Source organism: Berghia stephanieae, chromosome 3, assembly GCF_034508935.2.
Source record: "Berghia stephanieae isolate SIO BIC M18660-M18661 chromosome 3, UCSD_Bste_1.3, whole genome shotgun sequence".
NCBI classification, from domain to species: domain Eukaryota; kingdom Metazoa; phylum Mollusca; class Gastropoda; order Nudibranchia; family Aeolidiidae; genus Berghia; species Berghia stephanieae.
In genome coordinates, this window is record NC_088362.1 from 40,269,178 (window position 1) to 40,292,262 (window position 23,085).

The window sequence follows — 23,085 nt, forward strand, 5'->3', positions numbered from 1 at the left end:
CAAACCTGACTGAATAAGTACCTGAACGAGAAGCTGACTACAGACAAAGGGGCATCGATTCTTTAAAGAATAATCGGACTGGGGTTAAAGCTGTTACATTAATACCCCCCCCAACACACACACACACACACACACACACATATATATATATATATATATATATATATATATATATATATGGGTGTGTTTGTACGTGTGGTAGTGTTTGTTTGTTTGTTTGTTTGTTTGTTTGTTTGTTTGAGAATCAAAATTCAAATCTAAAACATTAAAGAAAGTAACAAAATATTGAAAGAATTAGATTGTCCATACCCAAAAAAAAATCCCGAAAAATCAAACAAAGCCCAGAACACTGGCTTGACTGTGCCACCGTCTTGAAGCTCCATCAGAATGTTGATATTTGATTGGTCCCCATGATGAGTGTCTGGTGTATTTTCTCGTACGTGTGTGGACTTTGCAGATCATCATCATCATCATCATCCATCGCGGCGTGTGCTCTTGAGCACGTCGCCGGTTAGCTGTCTCCACGAATCACGATCCTCTGCGGTGCGCATAAAATCTGTGTTGCTTTTTAAGTCACATTTGGCCATTCTTAGGTTATTTAGATAAGTCATTCTTTGTCTTCCTCTATCTCTCTTTCCTTAGATCATCCCAGATGTTACAAACTTTTCTATTCCGTCTCTTCTCCATACATGTCCCAGAAACCGTAACTGCCTGTTTTTGATGGTATCGATCAGTATTCTTCCCTTTCTCACCTTCTCGAACACTTCCTCGTTCTTATACCCGTCTGTCCATGATAGCCTCTGCAGATACTCACTCATCATTTAGAAGCAACTTAACTTCCGCACATCCTGGCTGTTGACGCTATATTGTTTTTGTTTTTGTTTTGATGTTGCAGTTGTTTTTACTTTATCTTATAACTGTTTTATTAATGTTAATGGGTAATATGAACATATTTAATGAACTAGGTAACCACCAAACATAGAAAAAGAGAGATTGTCCAAAACAGGTTTTAGTCCATATATCGACCAGACGGATAGTTTAACTGTGTCACCAGCTTGAAGTTCCAACAGAACGTTTGCATTTGATTGATCCCATTGGTTGTCATTTTGTTCATACGTGTGGATTGCCGCAGATACCATTCTATCATTCTTGAGAAGGACGACTTCAGCACCTGGTAGTGAATATAATGATATAAACATGCTATGTTTTTATTTCGTTATATAATTAGTGTATCTATTTTTAGAATGTAAAGCGCATAGAACCTGTTGTAATCGGGGTATCTGGGTGGGGTTCCGACCTCCCATAGTGGGCAGGCAGGTGCTTGCTGTGTCTTCTATCCCCCTGTCCCCGTTTTTCAATTGCTTTCTGTCTTTGTCTTGGAATGAGATTACTTGGTTTTGTCCTGACCCTGGCCCGAGTCCATGGCTGGGAGGGAAAAAGTCGAATGTATAGTTATAGTTTTGCGAGATGATATTTTTCTCCTTGTAAATCATCTCTCTGTTATGTATAGTTATTTTTTTTAATTTTTAACAAATGATTTGAAACCATTTGAGTGTATTCCTCTTAGTGGGATCCTGTGCTGGTGTCTGGATGAAACTTTTAGGTGACCTCAAACTAAGTACTTTGATAGTGTGCTCTTGGAATCTACACCTGTTTCCTATTGAACCAATTCCCCTTTGTCTTACCTTTTCTTGTGTGCTTTAATTATAATTCTAGAACTTTTTACTATCCCATTTTCTTCCTTTTTACTGGCGCTGATATGACCTTAATGTTTTGCAAGCCCCGTAAAACCCTTAAAAACAAACAAATAATCGTGGTATGTCGCTATAAAGATGTCATTTATTATTATTATTATTATTATTATTTATTATTATTATTATTATTATTATTATTATTATTATTATTATTATTATTATTATTATTATTATTATTAAATTATTATTATTATTATTATTATTATTATTATTATTATTATTATTATTATTATTATTATTATTATTTATATTATTATTATTATTATTATTATTATTATTATTATTATTATCATCATCATTATTAATATGATCATCATAATCATCATCATCATCATCACCATCATCATCATCATCGTCATCATCATCATTATCCTATTAAGTATATTGGTGGGGGAGGCGGGTGGGAGGGGCGAGATTGCTGTTGTTGAGCTGTAATTCTTGATGTTCTGTTATTGTGGACCTTGGAAAATCAAACCATATCAATATTTACATACCAAGAATCGTCGAAACATTGGAAAAGGGAGATAATTTTTTAAAGTTCAATACAAATACTCTGCTGGTTGGTTCCATTAAATCTAATATGTGTTATCAAAACGATATTAGTGTTAGGTGATTATATCTGATAATTAACTGATGTTTTTTCTCTCTATTTTTTTACATCCATAGAGGTAATTCTCGTAAAAGGGTTGGAGTTAAAATTGTTACATCAATGATATATATATATATTTAGATATATATATATTTATATATATATATATATATATATATATATATATATATATATATATATATATATATATGGGTGTGTTTGAACATGTGGTAGTGTAGATAAACAAAATTCTAATTTAAAACAGATCAAAAAATCAGATTATCCACACACAAAAATCCCGAAAAATCAAACAAAGCCCAGAACACTGGCTTGACTGTGCCACCGCCTTGAAGCTCCATCAGAATGTTGATATTTGATTGGTCCCCATGATGAGTGTCTGGTGTATTTTCTCGTACGTGTGTGGAGTTCTGCAGATCATCATCATCATCATCATCCATCGTGGCTTGTGCTCTTGAACACGTTGCTGGTCAGCTGTCTCCACGAATCACGATCCTCTGCGGTGCGCATAAAATCTGTGTTGCTTTTTAAGTCACATTTGGCCATTCTTAGGTTATTTAGATAAGTCATTCTTTGTCTTCCTGTATCTCTCTTTCCTTAGATCATCCCAGATGTTACCAACTTTTCTATTCCGTCTCTTCTCCATACATGTCCCAGAAACCGTTACTCCCTCTTTCTGGTGGTATCGATCAGTATTCTTCCCTTTCTCACCTTCTCGAACACTTCCTCGTTCTTATACCCGTCTGTCCATGATAGCCTCTGCAGATACTCACTCATCATTCAGAAACAACTTAACTTCCGCACATCCTGGCTGTTGGCGTTAAGTTGGTTTTTTGTTGTGTTTTTTTTTTTTTTTGATGTTGTTGTTGTTGTTGTTGTTGTTGTTGTTGTTTTTTATGTTGCAGTTGTTTTTAATTTATCTTGTAACTGTTTTGTTAATGTTAATTGGTAATATGAACATATTTAATGAACTAGGTAACCACCAAACATAGAAAACGTGTTATTGTCCAAAACAGGTTTTAGTCCATATATCGACCAGACGGATAGTTTAACTGTGTCACCAGCTTGAAGTTCCACCAGAACGTTTGCATTTGATTGATCCCATTGGTTGTCATTTTGTTCATACGTGTGGATTGCAGATATTATTTTACCATTCTTGAGAAGGACGACTTCAGCACCTGGTATTGAATATAATGATATAAACATGCTATGTTTTTATTTTATTATATATTTAGTGTATTTATTTATTTTTAGAATGTAATACACATAGAACCTGTTGTCATCGGGGTAAGCCACTATAAAAATGTCATTTATTATTATTATTATTATTATTATTATTATTATTATTATTATTATTATTACTAGTAGTTCTCGTAGTTCTTGATGGTATTTGACCCAACAGATCGTGTGTGGCAAACTAAACGAATCAAAATGCATTAGTCATTCCTGGAACCCGATGCAACTTTCAGTGTTTCAATAGAAAAAAAAACACACTTTTAACTCAAACGGATTGTATGTTTTGAATACGGAAAAAAATGCAAATTGGTTTTAAGAAAAAAAAAGTTGCAAGCAAGTACTTGCTTGCATCAACAAAGCATAGCTGTTTATTCCTTTCGAAATAGTATTTCTTACTGTAAGAATTCATAATGTCATTGAAACCTTTTCAATTCCACAAGGGGTCCCGATATCTCACATGCAAAGGGAACAAGATCGATCCCGGGTGTAGTCGAGATTTTTTTTTTCTGACCTGCAAAAATATGTGCACGTAGAGTCACACTTATTTACATATGAAGCTGTACTAAAGGTCGAGTTCGTAACTTTTGCCACAAAATACTCAAATACTAATATTATATCAGTTTTTCTCTTTTGAGTAGTTGGGAATAAGACAATGACTGACGATCTAGCGTCAAAATTATAGTAGTAGTTATAGCTTTTTAGAGTGACAAAAACGTGTGGACAAAGTATCAACTACGTTCAAACTATTTTTGATCTTTCAGAAAATATTTATTCTTATAAATTGGTGCTAGAGTGTCAGGTTTTCAATTATTTTTCACGATTCAAAACTGAAAAAAAAATTACTGAAATGGAAATTTTTTTATTAGTTGTTTTCAAAAATACTTAATATTATTAGTATTTTTATAGTGAATGTTACGGGAGCGGCCTGGTGGCACTATCTCATGATTTATTGACGAGCATAAAACTAGGTCTAAGGTTTGAGAGTTTTTGCCAAAGTTTAGTGTCATTTAAATCGATGGATATTTGAAGGACGTTTTATGGTCAATTAAATGTTCAAATACGTGACTTTCCGCAGTAAAGCAGTTAACGGGTTAATCAGTCTATGATTTCATTCACACGATGGGAGCTTGAAGAAAAATATAGATATTCGTGAAATAAAATTACCTTGCAAGACATAAGGACAATTCACTTTATGGAGATTGCTAGAATCGATTTCATTTTTATTTGACACACGATATTCTTTGACTGTATGACTTTGTTTTATATCAAATTAGATCATGTCCGTTTCATAGACGATTATTTATTTTGAAACACCCTTTTAAAAATATATTTTTATTAACTCTTAGCAGGAATATGTAGTTTTTGTTTCGTTTGCCATTCACCGGCTGATATCAATAAAACGAGGTATTTTAAAATGGACAAAAATTGGACAACCTTAACAATTTGATGAGTGCAACGACTTTAATTGTCAAGCCACATCCGCCATCGTTGTCTAGAAATTATTGAAGATTAAAATTCACGGACAAGATAACCACCAAACATTGAAAAGAAATATCTATCTAAAATAGGGTCTGTCCCGTATAAATTGGCAACAACTGCCTTGACTCGATCGCCAGCTTGGAGTTCCAAGACAACGTTGATGTTGGATTGATCCCATTGGACGAGATTTGACTCGTATACTTGCATGGCAGCTGTATAAATCTTGTCATTCAACATTAGGTTAATTTCAGCACCTGTTATTGAATGTGTAATGATAATAATAATAATAATTATTATTATAATTATTATTATTATTATTATTATTATTATTATTATTATTATTATTATTATTATTATTATTATTATTATTATTATAATTATCATTATTATTATTATTATTATTATTATTATTATTATTATTATTATTATTATTATTATTATTATTATCATAAAAATAATAATAATATTAAGAAGAAGAAGAAGAAGAAGAAGAAGAAGAAGAAGAAGAAGAAGAAGAAGAAGAAGAAGAAGAAGAAGAAGAAGAAGAAGAAGAAGAATCCACGAAGTCGAAAAGTATTGCAAGTGGGATTGTAGGTCAAACAACATTTGACGTAATGACCTGCATCATGCCTCAAATTGAAGTGAAGGATGTCAGGAAAAAGTGCCTTTTCCTAAATAAAGTCTCTGTTTTGATCAACCGTTTCTGTCCACCATTTATTAAGATCACGTATTACGGGTTTTTATAAGGCTATTGGTAATGCTACATATTCAAGGGGCCGATGTGGCTCAAAGTATGGTATTTGCTTCGAGCAGAAAGTTACCGAGATCGACCACCCGCCGCGTTGTTTGGCCTTGAGCAAGTCTCCTCGCCCTAGCTCACTTTTGTCGCGCTGCACTGCGGCCGACGCCTGGGTTATTTTAGTCCTTCAGACCCTAAAGACAAATTTCCCATTGGATACGAGTGAAGAGAATTTACAACAGTTTTCACGACCTCTTCATCTCTAAGTTGTTGACCTTTTGCTTCTTTTTATTTTTTTATTTATTTTTTTTTTTTTTTGCTTTTTCAAGCGACCAAAAGATTAAAGTTTGAAGGTCTGAAGCCTGTCTTATTGTGAGAATATAGTCCACTCAAAAGAATTTATCTCCCTTGGTGTGGAGGTGCATATATTACCATGGTAGGTCCAAGTTGAGTCTCAAACGTCGAAGTCTTGGTTTTCGCCATCTAAATCGCCCTTAAATAAAATTGTTTTGAGGTGGCACGTAAAAATGTTTGAATATGATGATTGTTTACCTGATATCCTTATTGTTAAAAATAAGTAGAAGAAATAGAGTCCAGTTTTGGGAGCTGTGAAAACGCCTGTTTTTCCATCGTAACCAGATGGACCTCGATGTAGGAGGACTTGGTCAAACACAATAACCAGTCCGTTGGTCAACCAAACCTTCTTCGAAAGCTTTGCACGGAACGCTGATGTATATTTAGCTGGGAAGTGAAAATTGAAAGATAAAAGATTGGATTTGTGATGAAATGATAAAATGGATGACAGGATAATGTGCGACTTTTACTTCTTTTTGTTTTGTTTATTTTTTTTTTTTTTGGAAGTACTGGTATTTAATCCTTCCCAACAAGGTCCATCAATCAATGACGATTAAGAAGAGTTTGATATATATTATTACTTTCTTACACAAGACATATAAATGCATAGATTCCTAGATTTGACAGGGAAAGAGAGAGAGAGAGAGAGAGAGGAGAGGGAGAGAGAGGAGGGAGAGAGGGGGGGGGGCGGCGGAGGGAGGAAGAAAGGAGAATTTTTGTTAGCTGACAAATATCTCGTTCTTCTGTTCCTGATCACGATATAATCGCTCAACTGGAAACGGAAATGTTTCTTTGTGATTTCATATTTTCAAATTATCTGGCAAATTTAAAGATTTGTGCAGAAATCAGTCATTGTGCCCAGAGACACGAAATACTTATTCTTCCTTTTTTTCTTTTTTTTCTCGCATCCACTCCTTATACCTCTCTGCTCCTTGTGAAAATCATACCGTAATTTCTACTTCTTCTTTTACCTATTCTTTGGAAGCGATTATTCTTAATCGGAATTTGTGGGTAAAGTTCTGATAATATTCCTGTCTGTATCCTAATTATACAAAAAGTAGTCCTTCAGGGCCATAGCCCCCACTGAACCAGAGATCATCCTGGTTTCTATAGTGTGGTACGAACAATAGCAATTGCTTGCTATCCTTTGGATATGACGCTAGTCTATCGCAAAGTACTTTCCGCCAGCTTTAACAGACCTAGCTACACCCATCTCGTACATAGTCAACACAAAATTGACTTGCTTTCTATATTAATAGGGGCCGGTTTTGACACACATACACAATGCTATAACAAGACCACACTTTTATTACACAATCAGCACATGGGATCATGAAATCAAGTAAAGTGTGTTCATGATATATATATATATATATGTGTGTGTGTGTGTGTGTGTGTGTGTGTTTGTTATAATAATAATAAAAACAAAGACCATGAAATAATAGTGCTCAACTTTTTGATAAAATGAGCTATTAATAAAATATTTCAAGTATAATTATGATCAATTTCTACAATATTCGCTCGAAACAATTTTAATATTGAAGAAGTTGATCAATATATATATATATATATATATATATATATATATATATATATATATATATAATATTAAATTTATTATCTCACCTTTTAAGGAAAATAGATTGTCGCCAACAAATCTGTTACTGCCATGCAATGGCTTCTTGCGGACGGAGAAACCACCGCACGACAAATACAGATTTGTTGGCGACAATCTCTTTTCTTTAAAAAGTGAGATAATAAATATAATTCGCGCTCCTTAATTGTCGAGCACTCGACATGATCCATGCATATTAATTTCTCACGAATATAATATATATATATATATATATATATATATATATATATATATATATATATATATATAAATTACATATAAAATATATATATATATATATATATATATATATATATATATATTATGCCCTTAACGCCACTACATCATAAGATATCGTCGCCTAGCCATTCTACGAAGGAAAATAGATAATCCATCAAACAGAATTCTGATGCCAACAGGAATCACCCATGTTGCCCAAGTGAGCAAATTGGGGGTTAATAATCTTGCTCAAGGAAAAAAAACGAAAGAGCCTGAAGAGGGGCTCGAAACCGGGACCTTCCGGGTCACAGTGCAATGCCTTAACCACTCGGCGGCCACTACGCCTCCCGCCCCCATATATATATATATATATATATATATATATATATATATATATATATATATATATATATACATGGTGTGTATTGATATCAAAAGTTACGATCTTGCAAGTCAATAAATGAGGAAGAAATTGCTTCATTTACCTTTATTAGATAAAACTGTAATTGTTGATGACATGTCCTTGTCTTTCTTAACTAAATCCTCGATGTATTTAAGCAACCTCTTGATTTCTTCATCTTTATCTTGCATTTGTAGTTGAAGGTGATTCACTGTTAGAATAGTGGTCATGGTATATCGTGATCAAGGTGTAAATTGAGCTAATTACCTTTGGAAAGGCCCACAAAACTAATTTGAAAATGCATCATCTCAAAGATAATTGATAGGAATGTGTAAACGATCTTTCTTTTATTTCTAAAAAATACATACACGTATAATCTAAAATCAGCGTTTCTTGGCTGTGTATAAACTTTGAGCTTTCTATTTGACAGAGGTTGTACTAAAGCGACATATCATAATAGTCAAAGTAAAATTGATGAGGTTGGTATGAAAATTCAAAATCTTTTTTTAAAGTAGATATCAGAAAGGTTAATGCGATGCGGTATTTGAGAGCATCAATCTTCTTCAAACTTTCTACAAATGAGTGTTATACAAATACGCAGGTCTTCTAGAAGCCGGATTTTTGAAAAAAAAATTTATGAGTAATTTTCAATTATGTAACTTTTTTCAAGGGAAATACTCGAGTAATAATGAAAGTTTGTACAAATCGCTCCGCTGATGTTGAACTTACACTTGTCTAGGTATGATTAATATAGCCAAACCAGTAGCATTTTGATTCTGTCCGTCTCCTATCATCATTGTTGTTCTTGTTGTTCATGCTGTTTTTGTTGCTTTTCCTGTGTTTGGATCCTTGTTTTTCGATTTTGTGGACTACGTTGACTTTGCTCATGCAATAGAAAAGCATGTTCTGCACTTTCCATTATTTGAGCAATGTCAATTGCGCGTTTCAGTGTTAAATCCCCAATCTGTTGGAGATTTTGTTCAAGTCTTACACTTCTCAGCCCGCAGACAAATTTATCGCGTAAGGAATACTGCAAGAAATATTTGAAATCACAGTGCTGGGCAAGAGGCCAAAGTGATGCGATGTAATCAGCAATCTATTCATGTTGACCTTTATTCCGTTGTAAAATTTAAATCTTTCAATAAATCACGAGAGGTTTTTGGACGGAGATGATTAAATAACGTCGTTTTCATTTCATCATACGATTTTTCTGCTGGTTTCTTCAGTGAACGAATGCTTTTCAAAAGGTCGTATGTGTTAGATCCAAGAACACTAAAAAAAAGAAACAGTCGTCTTATTCGTTTCTGATGAAACATCATTGGCCAGGAAATACTTTTTCCAGTCTTTCACAGTAAGATTCCAAATCACCAGTTAAAAGGAATTTCTCAATTCGTCTCAGCAAGGCCATAACTCATAAATCTTCGTTTCACGGAAGAAAACAAACGCACAAGACGCGATAAGATCTCAGATAGCAAAAAATAGTCATTGTTCTTGCATATTACGGTGCCAAATAGTAGTAACTGCCAACAGTTTAATATAAAGTGTTCATTTCTACAATTATGAATAGTCGATTGGTCCACAATTCGCACAGAAATCCTCATCGCCATTTTGTTGATCATTTTGTGATCTTAGATCATTAATTGACATTGTGTATATTTCCAATAATCAGCAAACTGAATTGTTACAATAAGAGCACATTAATATTAAACAACATAACATAAAATACACGTCGCGTACAGGATACAGAATAACTCCCAACAAGGTAGCCAGTAAAATATGAACGATACTCCTTTAGATAGACGATACAAGTTACGATATTAGAATATAATCACTTTCATTCACATTATTCCTCATAGTCGTTTTTCAGATCCGCCATTTCAGTCGCCATCTTGCTTATTTCTTTTTCGGCAGCCACAATTCTTATTGCAAAGAAGGCTTCTGTTTGGATGATAATGAGTACATGAACCGTTTTCTATTAGGTTGAATCATGTCAACGGATGTTAAGAGTGGTCAGTGACGAAATGGGGGACAAGACTACAATAGTCTGGCGACAGCTTTAAATTAAATTATAATGGTAATGGTCATGATGATGATGATGATGATGATGATGATGATGATGATGATGATGATGATGATGATGATAGTGATAATAATAATAATAATAATAATAATAATAATAATAATAATAATAATAATAATAATAATAATAATAATAATGATGATAATAATAATAATAATAATAATAATTATTATTATTATTATTATTATTATAATAATGATAATAATAATAATAATAATAATAATAATAATAATAATAATAATAATAATAATAATAATGATAATCGTCATCATCATCATCATCATCATCATCATCATCATCATCATCATCATCATCATGATAATGATAATAATAATATAATAATAATAATAATAATAATAATAATATATAATAATAATAATAATAATAATAATAATAATATAATAATAATAATAATAATAATAATAATAATAATAATAATAATAATAATAATAATAATAATAATAATAATAATAATAATAAATAATAATATATAATAATAATAATAATAATAATAATAATAATAATAATAATAATAATAATAATAAAATAAGAAAAGAAGAAGAAGAAAAGAAGAGAAGAAAAGAAGAAGAGAAGAAGAAGAAGAAGAAGAAAAGAAGAAAATGAATAATAATAATAATAATAATAAATAATAATAATAATAATAATAATAATAATAATAATAATAATAATAATAATATTGATAATATAATATAATAATAATAATAATAATAATAATAATAATAATAATAATAATAATAATGATAATAATAATAAGAAGAAGAAGAAGAATATAATAATAATAAGCATAATAATAATAATGAATAATAATATAATAATAATAATAATAATAATAATAATAATAATAATAATAAATAATAATAATAATAATAATAATAAAATAATAATAATAATAATAATATAATATAATAATAATAATAATAATAAATAATAATAATAATAATAATAATAATAATAATAATAATAATAATAATAATAATAATAATAATAATAATAATAATTTAGAGTCAAAAACGGGAATGTAAAATGTCCTTATGTAAGACATTTTACACGTTACCCCATTCACTTCAAGTGTGATTAAGTACATGACTATAAAGAGTGGGACTGATATGAATCACGAAGAGAAGAACTGATAAATTACTATTTTATTACCTTTATTGGTTAATTGTGTGAGTTTAGTAGACATATCCTTATTGGTGTTTTTCAAAAGAGCAATTTTACTTTGCATTGTGTTTTGCAGTTTTCCCATTTGAATTATTGTTGCTTGGTTGGAAGATTCTGTTGGGGATAAAAAAAGAATTAAAAAATAAATGAATAAACGTTTTAAAAAACCATATATTGTTCTTAAAGACTATTGACTATATTACAGCCTATATATGGACAAAAGGTCTGACGTACAGCCGCCTAGTAACGGCCATTTTGGTTCCGCACTCAGCTGAAACAATCAAGCTGTGACAAACGCATTCTTTAACCCAGTGCTTCTCAAGAAAATGTTTCCATTATAACTCTGAATTACCAAGCCAAGTGAAATAATTATTTTGAGAAACGGATCTTATTTCCCAAAAATATTTACTCATTGATAAAACCCTAAGTAAAATTATATTTCTAAGTAAAGAAATGAATTCAAATTAATTTATATAATGACATGCTTTGCGACAAGTATAACATTGGGAAAAGATAATAAAGTTTTAAAGATATATATAAACACCAATTCTGTGTGTGTGTGTGTTTGATTTGACTACTTTTAATTGTATTCTCCTTTAAAAGATGGTATATATTTGTGAAATTTTGACACCTGAATTCAACATTATAGATTGCAGTTTGATTTGAAGTACTATGGAAGATCAAAGAATTTTTAAATGTCAAATGCTATCTTTCAAGTTTCAGGTAGATCTCAGGGAAAAAATGAATCTCACTTCAAAAAATCATAGTTCAAATATAAATAACCATTTTATTACCTTTATTGGTTAATGCTGTGAGTTTATTAGACATATCCTTATTGGCGTTTGTCAAATGAGCAATTCTACTTTGCATTGTGTTTTGCAGTTTTCCCATTTGAATTATTGTTGCTTGGTTGGAAGATTCTGTTGGAGATTTTTAAAAATAAAAAAAAAAATAAATGAATAAACGTTTTAAAAAACCATATATTGTTCTTAAAGACTATTGACTATCTTACAGCCTATATATGGACAAAAGGTCTGACGTACAGACCTAGTAACGGCCATTTTTGTTTCCGCACTCAGCTGAAACAATCAAGCTGTGACATACGCATTCTTTAACCCAGTGCTTCTCAAGAAAATGTTTCCATTTTAACTCTGAATTACCAAGCCAAGGAAATAATTCTTTTGAGAAACGGATCTTATTTCCCAAAAATACTTACTGTGTTGGTATCATTGATAAAACCCTAAGTAAAATGATATTTCTAAGTAAAGAAATTAATTCAAATTAATGATATATAATGACATGCTTTGCGACAAGTTTAATATTGGGAAAAGATAATAAAGTTTTAAAGATATAAATAAATACCAATTCTGAGTGTGTTTGATTTCACTACTTTTAATTGTATTCTCCTTTAAAAGATGGTATATATTTGTGAAATTTTGACACCTGAATCCAACATTATAGATTGCAGTTTCATTTGAAGTAATATGGAAGATCAAAGAATTTTTAAATGTCAAATGCTATCTTTCAAGTTTCAGGTAGATCTCAGGGAAAAAATGAATCTCACTTCAAAAAATCATAGTTCAAATATAAATAACCATTTTATTACCTTTATTGGTTAATGCTGTGAGTTTATTAGACATATCTTTATTGGCGTTTGTCAAGAGAGCAATTTTACTTTGCATGGTTTTTTGCTGTTTTCCCATTTGATCTATTGTTGCTTGGTTGGAAGATTCTGTTGGGGGTTAGGAAAAAAGTATGAATTAATCATAAACGTTTTAAAAAATCATATGTTGTTATTGATAAAAATCTAAATACCTTAAAGACTATTGACTATATTACAGCCTTTATAGGGATAAAGGGTCTGATGTCACATCTCCCTAGCAACGGCCATTCCGGTTCCGCACTCAACAGAAACAATCAAGCTGTGACAGACGCATTCTTTAACCCATTGATTGTTCCCTTTAATCCTGAATTACCAAACAAAGAGAAATTACTCTTATGAAAAACTGATCTTATTTCACAATAATAGTTACTGTGTTGGTACCATTGATCAAAACTCTAATTAAAATGATATTTTAAAGTAAAGAAATAAATTCTCATTAATTTGAAATACGGCATGCTTGTTTGCAACAAGTACAACATTAGAAAAAGATTTAAATTTAAAAATAAATAAAAATACAAATTCTGAGTGTGTTTGATAAGACTACTTTTAATTTTATTCTCCTTTTAAAAATCGTATATTTGTGAAATTTTGCCAATGGAATCAACAGTATAGGCTGCAGTTTCATCTGAAGCACTTTAAAAGACCAAAGAATTTTTTAAAGTCAAATGCCATCCTCCAAGTTTCAGGTATATTTCGGGGAAAAAATTCATCTCATTCAAAAAAATCATAGTTCTGCCTGCAGTCGTAGTTTTTAGAAGGAAACTGAGTAAAACCCCACCAAAGGTGTTTTCATTAACTTAAATGATCCATTGTTCCTGTTCCATAGACTTAGCGGGCTCATCTGGACGAATTGACAAGCATAATGTTGGATTTTAACGGGCTCAACCAGGCGCATTGAGAAGTAATTGGTAGGCAAATAGGAAATATGTAATGAGTCATTCTATATCAAGTAGTGGTGAACCTGATATTAATAAAATTAAATGTTTTCATTAAAGAAGAGGAACGTCAGACATTGTAATACAAATCTAAAAGAAACTGCCTACATAATACGTATAAGATAAATCGTAGACTTACTCCTAACAGTTCGGGACCCACACCTACAGTCGGATATAAAAGCAATTGAAGCTGTTCAGCACCGCGCTGCAAGATGTGTCTTCAATGACTACAACCCCCATAGCAGCGTAACAGAAATGACCACACAGCTTGCTACGGATGGACTCCCTTACAAGACAGACGGAAAGAACAACGACTAACCCTCATGTTCAAAATTACAAACAGAATGACGGCCATCTTACCAGAACAACCAGATTTATGTTACAACGAAATTCACGCATTCAAAGTAAAATCCACTCAAAAACACTAAAACACCAATCTACAAACATCTTCAAATATTCATTTGCACCCCGCAATATCAAAGACTGGAACGCTCATCCCGAATCACGTGTGACACAACAGATTTAGAAACATTCACACGAATATTATCAAAATTATTCAGCCTAAATACCAATAATGTCTGTCACACCCTACAAGACTTCGAGTAACATTCAGATTCAGATTCATGTAACCAGAATGACATTGTGGATAGTATTTGTTGCCTTTTGAAACAACTCTGAGATTTGTTTTGACGTTTATTTTTCTTGTCGTTCTTCAAATGGGTTATTTCCGTCGACATGATTTTCTTGTCCTTATCAAGAATTGTAACTCTCATTTGAAGGTAGATTTTGTAAGTATGAAAATGAAATAGACTAGACTAAATTATAATATGTTGAATTCAAAATTATTATATATATATCAGCTTGGGAACTCTTTTAAAGTGTTTTGAACATAGACGATATTATGATACTAAGCTGCCAGAAGCTGTGGACTGTAAAAAGTAATAAACAAAAATGTACATGTTCAAAAAAGAAAAAAATACCAACTTTTCATGTCGAACATTTCTCTGCCATCGATCTGGTTTCTAATAATGTATTTGTGTTTTCATTATCTTTTTTTTGTTGCTGACTGAAGAAGGGTTTTCAGTCCGAAACGTTCCGTGCTAAGTATTTTGTTCTTTTTTAAAGTTGTTATAATATTCATTTTTGTGTTTTATTTTTATAGAGGATGTTGCGCTAAATGCTCGAGTTTGTTTTAATTTGTTTTGCTGTTTTGTTTGTTTGTTTTTTTGTGTGTTTTTTTCTTTTGCTATTTGACTATTACTGTCAAAGTGTTCATTAGTTTTACAATTTCCACATAATATAATGTATATGTAATTGTGTTACCAGTATCGGTGAAGGAATCAAGAGGTTTAGTTTCTTTCGTAAATGACTATACAGATGGCATTGATAAAAAGGCAATTGCAAGAAAAGAGGCATTCTTTGTGGACTCAACTACGACCCGCCTAGAGCGGTACTTGAACCCAGTACCTTCTGATCCGAAAGCGAGTGTCATACTACAAGACCATATTTATAGCCACAATACTACTTTTACCTCCCTGAGAACTATGAAGCTTTTACAGTATCAAGCAAGCAGGTCCGTCTACCACTGAGATATTGGGACATCCGATTTTTTAAAACGTGCTTTTATGAAATTCGATAATTTATGCAAAATCAAAATATTCCGTTAAAAATGCTAGCAAATAGATATAAATATTTGTTACCCTTGCCAACCAACTGTTTGATTTTGGTTGTCGTGACCTCATTGCGTGTCTTCAGGAAAGCTATTTCGGATAACATATTCTTCTTGTCTTTTTCAAGACTAGTGACCCTTGTTTTGAGGGAATGTTCTGTAAAAGTAAAAGAAAGATATGAACAAATTAAGATTTTATACATTATTTTTAACTGCATACGAAATGAATTTTGCATTAAAGTTTAGATTAAAGGATACAAAAAAATGATAGGTACTTTTAGAGAGAAAAAAATAACCACAACGGTCAATAGATAATTTTCCGGAATCGGTATAATGAGTAATGGCACTACCATCAAATTTTACATCTTCTTAAAGTACTCTCCTTCAGCTTGGATGCAAAGCTTCATCCTTTTAAACCAAGAATCAAAAGCAGTTTTGCCACATTTGTGGTGGTGTGGCTGAAATTTCATCTTCAAATGGCCCTACAGCATCTTCAAGAATCTCATATTTGATCCCTCGGATGTTTTCCTTGATAAATTATGGGAACAGAAAAAAGTCACAAGGGGACAGTTGGGAAAACATGAAGGGTGAGTTTTTTGTTGTTTTCAGTCAAGAACTGAACAGATCTAATGGCTGTGTGAGCACTAGCATTGTCATGGTGCCATGGCACTTATAATATTTGAAGGACGACCTTTTTTGACCAAAATTTGTTTAAAACGTGTTATTTTTTAGAGTACGTCAGTAGACAATTGATACTGTACCCATTAATTTGCTCTTCTTTATCGTCTCCTCGAGAGCCGCCAATCTTTCCATTATTTTGCCCACATCTGTTGATTCTGTGAATAGCGTAGAACAATAATGTTATATTGTCTCAATTTCATTCTTTAATCTGTTAGCCGCATGCAAATCAATAATAGCCTTTCGAGCTTCTTAAAAAACATATTGAGGGCATAATTTCAGCACTACAGTCTCGATATATAACTCTCTCACTCTCTCTCTCTCTCTCTCTCTCTCTCTCTCTCACACACACACACACACACACACTCTCTCTCTCTTTCTTTCTTTCTTTCTCCCTCTCTCTCTATCTCTCTCCCTCTCTCTCTCTCTCTCTCTCTCTCTCTCTATGTTTCTCTCTCTCTCTCTCTCTCTCTCTCTCTCTCTCTCTCTCTCTCTCACACACACACTCTCTCTCTCTCTCTCTTTCTTTCTTTCTCCCTCTCTCTCTATCTGTCTCTCCCTCTCTCTCTCTATGTTTCTCTCTCTCTCTCTCTCTCTCTCTCTCTCTCTCTCTCTCTCTCTCTCTCTCTCTCTCTCTCTTTCATTCTTTGTTTCCCATCTTCCTCCTAAATACCTAGCTTATGGACTTGAAATGACACACACACTCATACACACACAAACGCGCGCGCACATAACATGCACTATCATACACACACAAACACACACAGACACACACACACACACAAACACATACAAGCCCGCACAGACACTGATACACAAATAAAATGATACAAATTATCACTTTCGTCACAAACCCTTTTCCACGTCCAAATTTCTCTGCTTCTCAAGAAAGTTTACGCTTTTCTTCAAATTGTCTGCATCTGATGACTCTGTGATAAAAGTTTACAAATTAATACAGTACAGATCTATGGGAAGTCGAGGAGCATTGAAGTAAATTGTTTGGTAGTTAGAACTACAGGAATAATTAAAAGGATCATATAGATCTACTTCAATAGCATCAAAATGCCAATCCGGATGTCCCAGGTTTAAACGCTTTTGACAAAATAAGGTAGAATTTAGGAATAATCATGCTCGCTCCGGCTCAGAAGCCAATCGTATTCTCAGATTCAGGTGACGAGATTTGTCCCAAGCAGCAAATATAAGTGATTTATACAATTCTATATCTCTTTATATTTGAAACTTCATATATTTAACAACTCCTTTGATTTCATTATACTGTATTATAGGTTTATACTAAATGGAGAGATAGTGAGAGAGAGAGAGAGAGAGAGAGAGAGAGAGAGAGAGAGAGAGAGAGAGAGAGAGAGAAAGAAAGAAAGCGAGAGATGGAGGCATCGGGAACATTAACAAAACTCTAAGAACAAAACGATTGAAATTCCAGCGGCCCTTGGACCCAGCTTCTCTTTCAGGAGGGGAACAAAGGGGTTGAAGTATTTTTGTGCATCTTGGGCACAAACTCTCAAACCCGGGACTGCGCCTATATCCCGGGTTTGAGAGTTTTTGCCAAGATGAGAGTCATTTAAATCGATCGATAATTGAAGTACGAGTTTTCTGGCCAAATTTTTTTATGTGCTTTTTTTACAGAGTACGGCATTATTGGAACTAGAGCTGGAAGGAAACCCTTCCTTATTTTCTGATAAGTAAAAGAATATACTTTGGTGACTGCAAAAAGACTAGACTAATAAAACATAAGCTGCTGTGTAGCCCATTATCCACCGAATTGACTCAAAGTGCCAGGAGCTAGGGCAATATTTTTATTTTTTAAAGACAGTCATAACCGGCCAGTTACCCATTTTACACCAGATTACTGTGACCAAATGTGAGTAAAGAAATGAGCTTTCATATACCGCAATATCCACTAAACGTGCTCAAAGCAATTAACAGGGGATCCCTGGCCAACAGCAACACATAACATGTAGAACGTAACATGACGTCTATTACATTTTTTTTCGGACAGAGACATCGCTGTTAACGGCTGGGTACTCATTTTCCACCTGAGTACGATGAGAGAATGTGAGTAAAGAGCCTTTACCAAGGACTCAACTATGATCGAGTGAGTGTCATACCACAAGATCACATAGCCACAGTAAAGGGCTTCCTCTCAGCCATGTGCCCCACAACAGGATTCGAATCTGGAACCTACAGATCAGAAGCCGAGAGCCATATCACAAGCTTACAAATAAACCTGCATCTGCGCAAGGCCTTACTGCGGCATCCGGACGTCTATATGGTGTAACAGGATCCGAAAGACATAGAGCTGATAGAAGAAAATTGCACGATAAAGCTGGGCATTTCCCTTAAAATCTAGTCTTAGTAATTCCAATTCCATTATTGGACCGGCAGAGATTCATTATGCCTACTTTATACATGATACGAGTGAGCCTGTCTTTATTTTCAAGTTTTTTGTTGTTGCTTTGTTGGGGGGGGGGGGGGGGGGGGGTTCACATGTAAATGACTGGAATGATTTAAAACTCCAGATCCATATTGCGTATTTTCCCTGTTTCAACATGCTCAATAATAATAATGATAATAATAATAATAATAATAATAATAATAATAATAATAATAATAATAATAATAATAATAATAATAATAATAATAATAATAATAATAATAATAATAATAATAATAATAATAATATCAATCTATCCAAAGATGTTACTTACCGCTTTCCATTATGAGGACAGCGGATTGCCCTGTACCCGTCCGGGAAATGCTATATTATACACACTATAACCGGATAATTGTATACCATAAAAACGTTGCCAAAGTATTAATCCGTTATTAAAAAACCTTAGTGAAGTCAAAATTATTTTTCTTCTGACCCTCCGTCCACCCAGAAGTATTGGAGTAGGTGAGTCTGTTAGATCTGGCTGAAAGTACTTTGCGATAGACTAGCAGCCTATGAAAATGGTAGCAAGTAGTTGCTATTGTCCTTCTCATGCTTTAGGAATCGAGATAAATGTATGGCTCTGAGGGACTACGGAAAAAACTTCACATACCTTTTTCAATCACCAAATTGCTGGTGGCACTTTTCTCCAGCATGATGCCTTCAGTGTTCAGGTAAAACATGCTACATGTGTACACACCTCCGTCGTTTTGGTTGGGGGATTGCAATGTCAGGTTAAGATAGCTTCTGCTGTCTTCATTATTGACAATCCCATGTACCTTGAATGTGTTATTGTATGTAGTAATAATGGTGATGGTTGGGTTGGTAGTTGGTGAATGAATGAATGAATGAATATGTACATTGTTAGTGAGGTGGTGGCGAAGAAGATGATGATGATGATGATGATGATGATGATGATGATGATGATGATGATGATGATGATGATAATGACGATGGTGGTGGTGGTGGTGGTGGTGTTAGTGGTAGTGGTAGTGGTGGTGGTGGTGGTGGTGGTGGTGGTGGTGGTGGTGGTGGTGGTGGTGGTGTTGGTGATGGTGGTGGTGGTGGTGGTGGTGGTGGTGGTGGTGGTGTTAGTGGTAGTGGTAGTGGTGTTGGTGGTGGTGGTGGTGGGGGTGGTTGTGGTGGTGGTGGTGGTGGTGGTGGTGGTGGTGGTGGTGTGGTGGTGGTGGTGGTGGTGTTGGTGGTGGTTGTGGTGGTGGTGGTGTTGGTGGTGGTGGTGGTGGTGGTGGTGGTGGTGGTGGTGGTGGTGGTGGTGGTGGTGTTAGTGGTAGTGGTTGTGGTGTTGGTGGTGGTGTGGTGGTTGTGTTGGTGGTGTGGTTGGTGTGGTGGTGTGGTGTGTGGTGGGGTGGTGGTGGTGGTGGGTGGGTGGTGTTAGTGGTAGTGGTTGTGGTGTTGGTGGTGGTGGTGGTGGTGGTGGTGGTGTTAGTGGTAGTGGTTGTGGTGGTGGTGGTGGTGGTGGTGGTGGTGGTGGTGGTGGTGATAATTGGTTTTTAAACGTTTGGACAAATACTCACCAAAAATCGATTCGATATTTCAGCACTGTACGTGGGTTTCGAATGCGGATGAATCATGGCCATTGGCGATTCCTGGTCTTTGGAAATTTGAAGTAACAAAACCTTTCCTGTTGCATTAGCGGCAACAACGCACGATATTTCAACTTCTGTATTCAAGTTCTTTAATGGTGTCTCCGGGGAAATCTCTAATTTAAGGCTTGAACCTGGATTAAGATCGTGATAGGAAACAAGAGTACAAGGTGATGACTTCATAGGTTTGTCGTGGTTTTCATCACAATCGATACCAATATTCCTCTTCATATTTCCGTAATATGATATCTAGCAGAGTCAGGCAGAGGTTCTGAATTCGATATCTTCATTATTCCATACGCACCACTCTATTAATTATATCAAGTTGTGACGTTTAACTACAAATCCTACGAGCTATACGGCAGAATTCTGATAAAACAAATATTTAAAACTGTGGCCAGAAAACGTGTCCTCCAAATATCGATCGTGTGTCTGTGTGCCTATGTGAATGTTATATGTGTCATGTTGTGTTTGAGTCTCGATTATTGATTTTGCGTTATATAAATGATTGTGGCTTAATCGTTGTTAGCATTGAAATGCCTATTGTTAAAGGGGTAATTGTGGGGCATGTGGGTTGTGGATATTAGGCAGGGGTAACTTTTTGAATATTGTTAATAATATTTATGAGAAACAAAATATTACTTATCAAGGGGGGAAAATGTAATAGCACGTGCCTGATATTGGAATTTGTGCACTTCTGCATTTCTGTTTGGAATGCAAACATCTTTCCCACTACGCGCTCCTAAGGTCTCGATGTATTTGGGAACTCCAAAATATCAGAGTGTAATTGTCTTGTATTAGAAGATGTTTTACATAAATAAATGTTACATTTATCAATTACCTGTTGCCCTCTCAGGTTGCAAACCTTTTTTAATGAGATAAATAATTGTTGAAGATACCTATAATGATTTAATGAGCTTCTCGAATTGAAACGATATATATGAATATCACAATGAATGGTTTTGGCGTTTTACCCTTTATCTTTAATGTGGAGTATGAATTAGGGGCACTGAGGGATATGTTGAGCTACTAATTCCTTGGCTTATAGGATGCAAAATTAAATTGTGAGTTGATAAAAATTATTTGAAAAATAATGTGAAGTAGTCTTTGAGATCGATATGACCATGGGTGGTTAAACAAACAGTAACAATTGCTTGGTACCATTGAATTGGTCGTTAGTCGATCGCAAAATAGTAACTCGCCGCCAGATCTCACAGAACAAGCTGTTCGATGACCTCTTGGTGACCGAGGAGTTAAAAATAAACATTGACTTCACTCGGACCGGACACGATGTCCCATAGGTTGTAACGCTAGTGATCTGTAAACTGTGATTCTATTGTATTATTATTATTATTATTATTATTATTATTATTATTATTATTATTATTATTATTATTATTATTATTATTATTATTATTATTATTATTATTTTAAATTTGTGTTGGCTGGAAAATGATTCAAAGCCCGAAACATTCGTGTTAAATATTTTGTTCTTTTTGAAGGAGTTAAATTCATGTCGTGCAATGCAAAGCATCGTTCTTGATCATCCTAAATTTGGAAAACTCATTTTAAACATTTACATGAAAAAAAAAAAGAAATGAAAGCCTTCAAAATACAATTCTACCAAAACGTTTACTTATATCAACTGAACTGTTTTAACCCTCTTCTGACCAACTATAGAAACATCCTCACATTCGTTACGATACAACCAACTTTATTCTTATTCAAATTTCTCTTGTATATCATACAATTTAAAGAAATTAAACAGTGTGTTGCAAAGCACATTTTACTAAAGAAATTATTTATCGCAAGAACTTTACTGCTATTGTGTTTGGGTGTTAAAAATATTTTTTTATTAGTTGGATGTGATGTTTTGGGGGAAATCCTGAAAATGGCTGGTAAGGAGAGAGATAATCTCTTGAAAACCAGAATGGATTTTAAAGAAAATTACTCACATGGTTGGAACTCCAGACTGATTAGCGCGGCAATAACTATTATAATGAAATATAATATATCGTTGAATGGTTTTCTCTCCATTGTTAGCTTTTAGTAAGCGCCCATTAATGTCATTATGTGTCCTGCTTGTAAAAAAAAAATTAAAGTTTATCCACGGACCATCATTATCAAAAATGTGATCTCTTGGTTACGTGATTCCGACATAGATAACTTGCTAGAGAGATAACAGTAATCAGGACTACCGATTGCCCCTCAACTTGGACTGACACTGACACCAAAGAATCAGATAGATAAAGGCCAATTCTAGTCTTCATTATCATATTTTATAACAAACCTGATAAATTGATAAGAGGCTCTCAAATCATACGTACCGATAACATCTCGTCGATAAAATCACAATTAAGTGCTCTACTTGTGAAGTTAGTGAATGTTATTACAAAGTGAATATAATATTATTATCATCATC

General features: G+C 33.6%; 1 protein-coding gene across 3 annotated transcripts; it reads right to left on the reverse strand.

Moving 5' to 3' along the window:
- Positions 1–270: 270 nt before the first annotated feature.
- On the reverse strand, positions 271–22,883 carry LOC144967713 (uncharacterized). 3 transcript variants are annotated; one of them, XM_078905269.1, is made up of 12 exons: positions 22,619–22,883; positions 20,595–20,797; positions 19,673–19,838; positions 17,465–17,539; positions 16,694–16,768; positions 15,964–16,089; positions 13,272–13,397; positions 12,460–12,585; positions 11,654–11,779; positions 8,489–8,614; positions 6,368–6,556; positions 271–1,171 (listed from the first exon to the last, which is right to left on the reverse strand). In XM_078905269.1, exons 1-12 carry the CDS (start codon positions 22,698–22,700, stop codon positions 954–956), a joined length of 1,638 nt encoding a protein of 545 aa, XP_078761395.1. In that variant the 5' UTR covers positions 22,701–22,883; the 3' UTR covers positions 271–953. The 3 variants fall into 3 exon arrangements, with proteins under 3 accessions (XP_078761395.1, XP_078761396.1, XP_078761394.1); XM_078905270.1 differs by lacking the exon at positions 271–1,171 and adding an exon at positions 3,222–3,539; XM_078905268.1 differs by lacking the exon at positions 271–1,171 and adding an exon at positions 5,047–5,330.
- Between the last annotated feature and the right edge of the window lie 202 nt (positions 22,884–23,085).